Raw genomic sequence first — 11,030 nt, forward strand, 5'->3', positions numbered from 1 at the left:
CGGACAGGGCCGCCTGCCACAGCGAGCCTCTGTCCCTGGCGACATGCTTCAGGCTGTACCCCTCCAACTGCACCGCGTTCTCCTGGCCCACTGGGCAGATGCCCCAGCCCTCAATCCTTAGGCGTCGTCCCCATCTACACTCCCACTTGGGTGACCTCCCAATGGCTTCGAATGCCCACCTCTGGTCCTGTCCTCAGCTCTGGGCACTGACTGCCTTCTGGGGCTTCACCCACGTGGGATCCCCACCTCTCAGACCCGCTGTGCCAAACCCAGGGACGGACCAGCCCCTCCTTGCACCTGTCAGCTGTCTCCACCCTTCCAGGTGCTCAGGCCAGCCAACTTGAGCAGAAAAACGTGCAGTTACGTAAAGATTCCGAGTGCTAAAAATACATATGACTTATTACTAAATATAGCTGTTACTAAAATGTTATAGTAAATAACCTGAACTACAAAAGCTAAGAAAATCAACTGAGAAACTAGAAACCAATGACAGAATTCAGTATTGGCGTACAGGATCCACTGAACGAACACATTAAAATCCTACAGAAGAACAAACAAGACTTGAACTAATAAGACATACCCTGCTCTTGGACAGAAAGACTCAACGACAAAAAGATGTCAATTCTCTCTAATTCAAAACATGAATGTAATGTATTCCCAGTGAAAATTTCAACAGAATTTTCATATGGAAAATTAAAGACTGGGGAGGAAGGGAGACAGAATGGGGTCAAGGGGGTCAAATCCACGGTAAGTGAAGGAATCTGGACTTTGGGTAGTAATCGCACAATAGGATACATAGATGTCAAATTATAACGTACACCTGAAAATTATATAATTGTATTAACCAACGTCATCTCGATAAACTTAATTAAAAAAAAAAAACAAAAGAAAAGACCGGGGGCGGAGAGATGAAGCCCTAGTCCTCGAGGCTTTTGCGTGCATCAAGCAAAGGGCGGCAAAGAGACAAACACTTCGGTATCTGTGAAAAAATATGGAAACACCCGCAAAGCCAGCTGGAATCCAACATACGCCCGTGGGCGGTTTCAAATAAAAGCAACGAGGTAAAGGTTAACAGCAGGGCCGCCAGCTGGCACCTGGGTGGGTGAGATGGCCTGGCTATCTGGGGCCAAGTTGGCTACACCCCCCAAAACAACAGGGCCAGACCCCGTGACCCAGCAGGCCCCGTCTAGGGATTGGTCCAACACATACTCGCACACGTCCCAAGAGGCACACACAGCACGTCCACGGCAGCAGACCGGAACAACCTAATTATACTCCCGTGGGGCTCACGAGATGCCAGCTATAGCCACTGGGTAGAGTGCTGTGAGGCCAGCAAGAGATGACCATGCTACAGTCAAGTCACCTGGAGACCTTCTGCACCCAAATCCCCCCGGCCCCACCCCACGGGCAGCACCCAGGCCAGTTAAGCCAGGTCTCCTGGGGGCAGGCCAAGGACTCAGCATTTTAAAAAAAGAGAACCAGAGGGTCAACTGCAAGCCATGTGCAGCTGGAGCCTCATCTGTAGATTTAAACAAATCCGTGTCTGTAATCAGGACATGCTGAGAAGGCGGGGAGTTCACGGCCGACGGAATGACCGAGGCAGGCGGGCTGGCACGCGTGCCCGGGGTGGCATCCTCCGTCTGCACGTCTGTGCATGTCTGTGCAGATCCTGCTGCAGCCACGCTCTGCGAGACGTGCTTCTGCCCTCTGATGGGAAGACGAGCCGGCACGGTTTCTAGCATCACAGGACACACCAGGGAGAAGCGGCCGCTTCTGACTCTGAACTCTCTCCAGTCGGTCCGGCACCGCAGGCAGACACAGCCGCTGGCCCCAACCGCATACCTGCCTGCTGCTTCACCCCAACATCTGTGGCCCTAGTTCTGACTCCACGATCTTAGGCAAAGCAGGTTGCCAGGGCCGGACACGAAGGCCACGGCGCCCTACATGAGAAGCAGCAGGAGCAGCTCGCTGGCCACCCTCATCCTGCCAGGCTTCCCTCAGGTGGGCCTGAGGGTCCAGCCGTCCCACGACGCCCCTCTCGTGGCTCTGGGCTGGCAGAGGGACAGCCGGGCTGCGCCGTAGGCAGGCAGGCCAGTCAGTGTCCCAGCGGGGCAGGGCCCTGTCCCTCACGCAAGCCCAGCCCCCAGGAGAGAGGCTGTTTCTAGGCAATAATTCTCTCTCAGGGCTCCCTTTCCCCTCCTTCTCAAAGAATCCTGCTGTGACGAGACAGGCAGGAGGCGGAGTGGCCCGGCCTTTCTGGATGTCCACCGCAGCTCGGCACCGGCTACAGCACGCCCGCCCCTCGGGAGCTGAACTGCAGGACCCAGGGCGGGCACCGGACCAGACCCGAAACCGACCCCAAGAGGCAAGCCCCCGGACCGCTGGAGAGGTGCCTGACTGGTGACTGGGACGCGGATACTGCCTGGTTTGTCCCCCTCTCCTTCTGCAGTGCTAAGCAATGTCTGTCAGCATGTCTGAAAGCTGCCCCGCACCCAGAAGCCCTCCCAGCGCAGGTGAGGCATGGCGCACAGGTGACATCGGGGCTCCCAGCGCAGGTGCAGCACGCAGTACAGGTGACGTCAGGGCTCCCAGCGCAGGTGCAGCACGCAGTACAGGTGACGTCGGGGCTCCCAGCGCAGGTGCAGCACGCAGTACAGGTGACGTCGGGGCTCCCAGCGCAGGTGCAGCACGCAGTACAGGTGACGTCGGGGCTCCCAGCGCAGGTGCAGCACGCAGTACAGGTGACGTCGGGGCTCCCAGCGCAGGTGCAGCACGCAGTACAGGTGACGTCGGGACTCCCAGCAGCTCTTCTCACAGGTCTTCGCTGTGGGCAACCCGAGGCCTGGGGAGCCCCTCTAGACCGCGAGCCCATCCTTGAGGGCTGTCCCGAGTGGTTGTCTGAGCAACGGCTACCTAAACCGTCCAACTAGCAGAACAGCAGATGCACAGCTTACGCAGGAAGGGCCGGGCACAACTGCAGGGCCTGGGTACCGCCAGGCGACCGGGGCTCGGATGCCCCCACACTCCACCTTCAGATCGGCCGCAGCGCTACATCCTGGGGGCAGTGGACAGGTCTGGGCGAGGCTTCCTGCCTCGTCCACGGCCAGCTAGGGAGCGCCTGATGGCAGAGGGGCCTCCGTCCTTGCAAGTCTTGGTCCTGCAGGCCAGCCAAGGTTTCCTGGGACACGTGTCTTCCCTCAAAACTTACGTGGGGGCACAAAGTGTAAAAGTCACTCTGACTCTAACGAGAACACGAGTGACTGGTGCAAGAAAGAAAAAACACAGTCTCCACAAAACAAGACAGCCATTCTGGTCCATGACACGGGAATCACAGACAAATCCCACCTTAGAAGAAAGACTTCAGACGTTAATTCATTTCCTTCCAGGCCTTTTCTCTGCATAATGTTCAATGTTTTTCAAAGTTGTCATTAGTTTGAAGCTGGCTTTTCTCACACAACATTATATCATGAGAATACCTGTGAGTCAAGGTGCCACCACAGAAGCAGACCAGAAGAGACACACTAAGAGACTTACGTGACTGGGGGCCACCTGGGCCATCTCAGATCCAGAGGGCAGGCCACCTGGAAGTCGCCCACAACAGGACAGAGCTGCTGTCCACGGGAGCCTCAGCTCCGCCCTTCACACCCCTGAGTACTAACCTCCTGGGACACCCCCAACACCCGCTTCGGCTTCCCTGAGCAGCTAGGCATCGGCGTGGCCAGCAGATGACCATAAAACTGACCATCGCAACACCACGTCGGCACTCTGTTAAAAGCTCGTCCACGCATTTAACCGCTCCCTTCACGGAAATCCAGCGTTCTCCCCGAATTCTGTGACGCGAGTGACGCTGAAATGAACGAAAGGGAAGGAACTGTGCATTCGGTCTTCACACTCGTACCTAACTCTGCTGGGGAGGACTCCTGGAGAAGGGGAGCCACACACACACAGGGCTCCAGAAACCCGCGCCGGGTCCCCCGAGTCTGGTGGAAGATGGACCTGGGCCCACATGGAGTCTGACCACGGGGAAGCCCATGCAGTCCCGGGGTCCACGAGGGGCCAGGGCCCCTCAACCAGTCAGACTGCGAGGACCTCACCGAACGCTCAGGGGAGCCCAGCAAGGCCGGGGTTTACCAGGAGGACTGAACTAGCCCCAGAATAAAGGGTGCCCCAGACACGCCCCCAACAAGGCTTCAAAACAAGCTTCTAAAAGGGCGATAAACCAGCTGCGTGCAAAAACAGAACTCAACACTCTTTAAAGAAAAAAACTCCAGAGACACAACCACACAACACCCACAACGTCTAGCATCCAACATGAAGGCACCAGATGTGGGAAAATGCAGGAAACCATGGCCCGACGTCAGGAGAAAATTCAGCCAAGAGAACCAAACCAAGAAATGATGGAGACAATAGAATCAGCAGACGAAAGCCTAAAACAGCTATGATAAATATACTAAACGATCTAGAGAAAACGACGAGAGTAGAAATCGAAGCCGTAAAAAATAATCGAGAGCTGAACTGAGCGTAAAAAATACTCGCAGAGCTGACAAACCTACTACCTGTAATAAACGACGTGCTGATGACTAGGTAGAGACCAGACACTAAAGGAGAAAAGAGCAAATCTGAAGACAGGGGAACAAAAACTATTCCGAAAGCAGCACAAAGCAAGGGGACTCGGGGGCGAGCCGGAAAGCCCCACACCCGCAGCACAAACACAAGGGAGCGCCCCCGAGCGCACCGCACCTGACGGCCGCAGCCGTGACCAAGGGCAGCTGCGCGTCCCGGCCGAATCCCAGGGCTGGGGACAAGGGGGCGTTCCTGCACGGGGACACGGTCACGCACTCCTCAGGAACGGTGGGAGCAGGAAGAGTGCGGAACGACGTTCTTTGAAAAAAAGCATCAATTCCTAATTCTGCAGATGGTGAAAATATCCTCAGAAACGAGGATCAAAATAACACGCCTTCAGACGGGCAGGGAGAACTGACAGCAGCGGCCCTTACAGGACAGGCGGGGGGACCCCGCACCATGCCCCCTTCTCACCGGAGCCCCTGTGTGGACCGGCCCTTCTCCTCTGGCCTTTAGTGGGGCCACTAGGACTCTCGGTTTCACCCATCCCACCTCACGAAATTGGCTTCCCTCCTCTGCACTGTGTGTTGCCAAGTTGGACACTCTGCTTCGTTAACGAGGAACCCCCCTCAGAGACGCCCCAGGCAGGTCACGGGGGTGCGAGGGGCAGGACGGACGGAAGGGAGCGTGGGACAGGGCTGGGCAGGGGAGAGGCCCCTGGGGACGGTCAGGGCGCCGTCCTGCCACGGAAGAGAGACCTGAAGCGGAGCTGGCTCGGGGCGGCGTGCTGTCCCCAGATGCGGCCACGACCCTGCACAGGGAGGCCGTGGCTCTCCTCGCCCACGCACCCGGCAGGAAGGGCTAGTGGGCAGCGCCCCGCTGGACGCAGCCCCGCGGAGGAACAGGCAGAGCGTGCAGCCTGGCCGGACCCCGCGCAGCACGGGCCACGCGGTGACATCGGGAACGGCAGCGATGGTGCACTATGCTACCCCCTCTGCCTCACATGGGACACTCAGGAGGGGACCCTGCTCGCCCAACAGAAGGTGTTTTGCTAGGTGGCAGCCGCTGAGGGGCTCTGTGCCCACTGTCCCAGTCAGACGGCCTCCCAGGTATCTGTCCCTCAGGCCGAGGGGACAGTGGGTGGCATCTATAGGAAGGGCACCATCAGGAGTGGGGCCAGACAGGTGGGTCTCACCGGCTGTGTGACTTCAAAAAGGAGATAATGGAGGGCCCTGATGCCCACTGCCCTCCCAGCCTGTGCAACCAAAGCGCTGTCACCCTGTCAGCACGCACTGCTGCTGTGTGACCACTGAGTGACGGCAAGGCCCGCTAGGACACCGACCCACCCCGCGGCCCAGCGAGAAAGGAGTTCTTACTTGGGAAGCGCTGGGGGGCCCATCGGGGCCTCGGCAAGTCCTGCGGCAGCATCCGTCAGCTCAGCGTCCTCCCTGGAGCCTGGGGCCTCCTCCCGCAGGGCGACTTGCTGGCCCGAGGCCTCCTCCCGCGGGGCGGCCTGCTGGCCTGGGGCCTCGTCCCGTAGGGTGACTTGCTGGCCCGGGGCCTCCGCGCTCGCCTCCGCTGTGGGCTGGGCCTCGGCCTCGCCCCGCATCTTCTCCTCCAGCTCCCTCCTCCTCTTCTCATCGTCCTGACGTGCCATGTGGTCAAAGGTTCGGAACACCTGAAATCACACAGCGATGGGCATGAGCGCCTCTGCCCAGACCGCAGCGTCCCGAGCCAGCAAGGACAGAAAGGCAGCACTGCCAACAACATGATCTGGACTCCCCAAGAGCTGCTGCAACAACAATCCTGAACGGGGAGCTCCAGAACCCCCGAAGGGGAGGCCTGCCAAGCAGAGGCCCCCACGAGCCGGCTGCCACCCCAGAGCGCTCTCTGTGGAGACTGCTCAGTAGGGTCTGTGCGCTGGGCACAAGGCGGTGCCAGGGTCTGGGAGCCCTAGAAACGTCAGCTCATGCTCCAGAAGGGAGGTGCGAGCCGGCAAGCGTCACCCCGCTGTGGCCCACACAGCCAGGCGGGAGGTCAGCGTCCCAGAAAGCTCGGGAATCCACTGGACAAACTCCACGTGTGCCCACGACGTGCAAGAACAGACAGACAGTGGCAGCTCTGCCCTTGGAACCCCACATTCTAGGAGCAAAGCAGCCCTTCGTCTTTTTTGGAAGTCACACCCCCTACAAGTGCTAGGACTGTCTCCCGAGAAAGTGCACATGAAATGTGGTGCCATCCACGGCACGTGCAAACAGGACAGACCCACACGTGGCAGCCCCAGTAGGAGGCCGCGATGCGCACACTCCCGGGTCAGGGAGCCCGCAAAAGCTCTTCCAGCAAAGAAACCCGGGTCCTCTCCGGGAGAGCGGGCTCCGAGTCAGACGTCAACGAAAGGCACGTCTTCCTCAGAAGCCAGATGCCCCCAGAGAGGGGCGTCAGGAAAGAGCTCCTGCAGCTGCTGGTGGCAGGAGGCTGGCGGGTCCACGCTGGGACGTGGCTGGGAGCAGACACAGCAGCCACGCTCCTTGGAGTTTTCCCAAAGGAACTGAAACATGTCCACACAGAACCAGCACGGGGGCGGCGCCAACAGCCTCATTCATCACTGTCAAAACCTGGAGCGACTGAGACGTCTGGATGGGTGGGACAGCCGTGGTCCACCCAGACAGTGGAGCATCCGTCACCCACAAAGAGACGACTGTCCGGCCACGAACAGCCGCGGGGAACCTCAGATGCACACGGCCGAGTAAGGGGAGCCCATCTGAGGGGGCTGCGCATTGTGTGCTTCCAGCCACGTGACGTTCTAGGGAAGGGACAACTGTGGACAGTGAAAGGGCGGTGGCTGTCAGGGGACTGGGAGGCGGGAGGGAGGGACAGGCGGAGCACAGGGGATTTTAAGCCAGTGAAACCACTGTGTGATACTGTCATGGTGGACATGTGACACAACGCATCTGTCCAAACCCACAGAACCTGCACCACCAGGAGTGAGCCTGACATCAACCATGGTGTGGGCGACGATGACCTGTCAGTGCAGATTCGTCAGTCGTCACAGATGTTAACTGTGGCACGCATGGGGCAAGGGTCTCGGAGAACTCTGTACCCTCCCTTCGACTTTGCTGTGAACCTAAAAGTGCTCTAAAAAATTCATCTTAATAAAACATAAAGATGTTTTACAAGTGGGCAGGAGCCTGGGTTGAAAGGGCCCAGGTGGGTGTTGTGCAGGGAGCAGGACAGAGCTGGAGCAGCGCCACCACGCCGAACTGTGCCCGACACGCGGACACGCGTTCCCCCGACCCCCGGAACGCGGAGCGGGCAGCGCCGCCGCCGGACAGGCGAGGAAGAGTCCGGCCAGGGGCGAGTAACTTGCCCAGGTGCTGTCTGTCGGAAGAGAAGCGCCAAGCACTGAAAGACAGAGGTGCAGGAACCACGTCCCGAGGCGGAGCTCGGAGACCGCACAGGCCACGTTTGCCTCTAGACACCCGGCGCGCTGCCCGCCATCCCCAGCGCCCACATCTGGGACCCCGACCCTCTGCCCTCGGAGCCGAGGCTCCCCTGCGCCCAGTCCTTCACTGCAGGCCCATAAGACAAGCCAGAGCAGGGCTCCCCGGGACCCCGCGCCGCGCCCCTGCTCCGCTCGCCTTCTAGACTCTGGAATCACAGGGCTGTGGGGCTGAGGAGACACCTGTGCCCTCCAAGCAGCACTCCCACCGGGCAGAGCAGAGCGACTCTGCCAAGACCCCCATGAGCAAGGCGGCCAGCCTTCCCGACTCCCGGGCGGGCTGCTACCGAGCACGCCGACTCCTGGCCAACGGCTCCAGGATAACGCAGAGCCGCCCAAAGTGAATGAAATGTCCCTCTAAACCGTTTGTTCTTAAAATGTACTAACGTGCCATAGAGGGCAATGCATCTTTCACATGTGTCCTTCCGATGAGGGTCCTCGGGCTGTACGTCCAGGCTGTGCAAGCCCTCAGAATCAGGAGAAAAATTCTGGGCAGTTTGACACCACTCCCCAAAATACCAGAGAAAGATTCAAGTTCCAGAATGAAGCACCCCAACACTCCCATCCAAACCCCCTTTGCTGGGGTCTGAAGAGACCCCAAGCACCTCCCTTGGGCAGTCTGTCACGGCATCAGGGGCAGACAAGCAGGGTGGGGTCAGGAGGCCACCTATCACCACTGAGAGGTGACACGGTGTGGCACCAAGTCACTTGATCTGACTTAGCATCTTTCATTTTTATTAAAGTATGGTCGACAACCAGAATGGCATTAATTTCTGGTGTACAACACCGTGAGAGACATCTGTACACCTGACACAGTGATCCCCGCTCTGGTCACCGTCTGTCCCCGCGGTTATCGCAGGGCTGCTGACTACATTCCCTACGCTGTGCACCACACCCCGTGACTTGGCCGTTTGTAACTGGGAACCTGTGCTGCCTGGCACCATAAGGCCCACCCCACAACAAAGCCGCCAACACTGAACGCCCTTCCAAATGTCCTGCCAAATGCCTCTGTGCTGAAGGGACAGCTCCCAGGATTCGCGCTGACCTTCCCAGCCCAAACACCCGGGGATCAGTGCTATGTTAAACTTCCTGGGCGATGCTACCAGGCGGGAACCACTTGCGGAGAAGCCACACCTCTATTAAGCTGCTGGAAAGTGTCCCCTGGTTTCCGTGATACTTACTGCCCTGCCCACGTCCCCTCGCCCCCTCCCACTCTACAGCCCTTGCCTCTCCCCTCTCGTCCTGGGATCCTCCCCGAGGGCTGCTCTCCATCTTCAGCTCTTCACCCCCTCAAACCACTCTGCTGCCTCCGTCTCCTGCGAGATCCAGTCCCACGATTCCGACAACCCGTGGGCAGGGGCTTCTGCCTGCAATTTCAAATGCAACTTGTCTAAAACTAGGCTTTTTCCCCCAAACTCAAGTGACAGTACTCAGCGCATTATCATTATTCCAACTGCCCAAGTTTGAAACCTTGGATCCTCTCTGAGTCACCCTCCCCTGCTCCCATTTCCACTTCATTAAACTAGTCACCACGCCTTAACTTGTAAGAGTGCCTGGAACACAGTAGGTGCTTTATATATTGATACCACATAAATGAATTACCTGTCAGTTCACCTGTAAAACCAGGCTGTGTTAAGGTTAAGTAAGACGGCACCCTGGAACGTAAACCCTCTGCCACAGTAACCGGCACTCGCAGGGGCTCAGCAACCGTCCCCTGCTCTGCCACATCTCCGCAGGCTACACTGGCCATAGATAAGTGTTCCCACCCTACTATGGAACAGTTAAATAATGGAATAGAAAGATCTGAAATCACAAAAATGAAGTTTTGAGCTCCAGCTCTATGAGTTTGGTCGAATCACCTACCCTTGCTGAACTGGCACCCTCACCTGCCACATAAAATTCAACTGCATCTATTTCAGAGGGACGTCCATGCACGTACTAAACCGCCACTGAGATGGCACTCGGCCACCGGGAGGACGAGGACTAGCCTTCGGTTCTGAAACTGAGACCCGACTCCACCCCTCAGCCCTCACGGGACGGTATCGTCTTCAGTAGTTACTCAAATGGTGTAAGCTGCGGTTCCTTCATCAGACACCAGAAAACACCTGACCTGTGCGCAGCTTGCAGCAAGACCAGATCATGTTTAAAAGCACGATGTAAACTGTAAAGTGCTGGAGGGCTGTGGGAGGTACCACCAGCTTTTCTACCTTCCCAGGTTCCTACAAACAGGCTCAACACTTGGCCGAGTACCTGCTTTCATCCCATCAAAATCCCACCTCCCCTCCAAAACCTTCTTGATTTCCAAGCCATTGTTTCTATTCCTTTCCTTCCAGTGAGCTGTCACATAACTGGCCTTCCATAGTCACTGCCCGTTTCTCCTTAACTATACATAACAAGTGCCACAAGAGAGTAACCACCCTTAAACATCCGTATCAGAATGCATCTCCAAGGCCTGTGACAGCTGAGAGTGTAAACGCATTCAGCAAATACTAGTTTATTGCATTCCAAGGTACCCAGTCAACTCCAGTGATTGCGTTTAGCAGAACCTCAAACCTACAATTTAACCTGGTTATACAGGTATTTGGACACTCGAATGGGCTGTCTTTGATCTGGGAAGCCACATTTCAAACAAGGGGACCACACCCATCGGTCAGCACAGTCTCCCACCTCTAGCCTGTGGTTCTGGGGCATAATTTTACCATTCCCTGGCTCGCAGCGCCGGCACCTCCAAGGACCCTGCGCTGCGGGAGCGGAGCCGGCCCAGAGCGGAGGTGTGCCACTTCTGACACCCAAGAGCAACTTGATATGTAACCGGCGTCTCTGCTAACTAGAAGCCGCGGCCCCGGGAGGCGGGTCTGGGGAAGCACCAGAGGGGGAAACTGAGGCCAGAAGCAGGGAAGGGGGCGGGCTCGCGCAGGTCGGGGACTCCCGGGGTCCGGGCTGCCGCCGCCGCCCGCCCGCCCGCCCG

At 57.8% G+C, this 11,030-nt stretch overlaps 1 protein-coding gene across 1 annotated transcript in view; it reads right to left on the reverse strand.

Annotated features, from left to right (window-relative positions):
- Positions 1-10,779, reverse strand: part of NUDCD3 (NudC domain containing 3) — a 40,076-nt gene extending 29,297 nt beyond the window's left edge. Inside the window, exons 1-2 of the mRNA XM_015589051.2 lie at positions 10,762-10,779; positions 5,940-6,241 (exon numbers count right to left, since the gene is read on the reverse strand). Coding sequence (XP_015444537.1) covers positions 5,940-6,241; positions 10,762-10,764 — 305 coding nt within the window. The 5' untranslated portion in view covers positions 10,765-10,779. The remainder of the gene's footprint in view (positions 1-5,939; positions 6,242-10,761) is intronic.
- Positions 10,780-11,030: the final 251 nt, after the last annotated feature.

Source organism: Pteropus alecto, unplaced genomic scaffold, assembly GCF_000325575.1.
Source record: "Pteropus alecto unplaced genomic scaffold, ASM32557v1 scaffold214, whole genome shotgun sequence".
NCBI classification, from domain to species: Eukaryota; Metazoa; Chordata; class Mammalia; order Chiroptera; family Pteropodidae; genus Pteropus; species Pteropus alecto.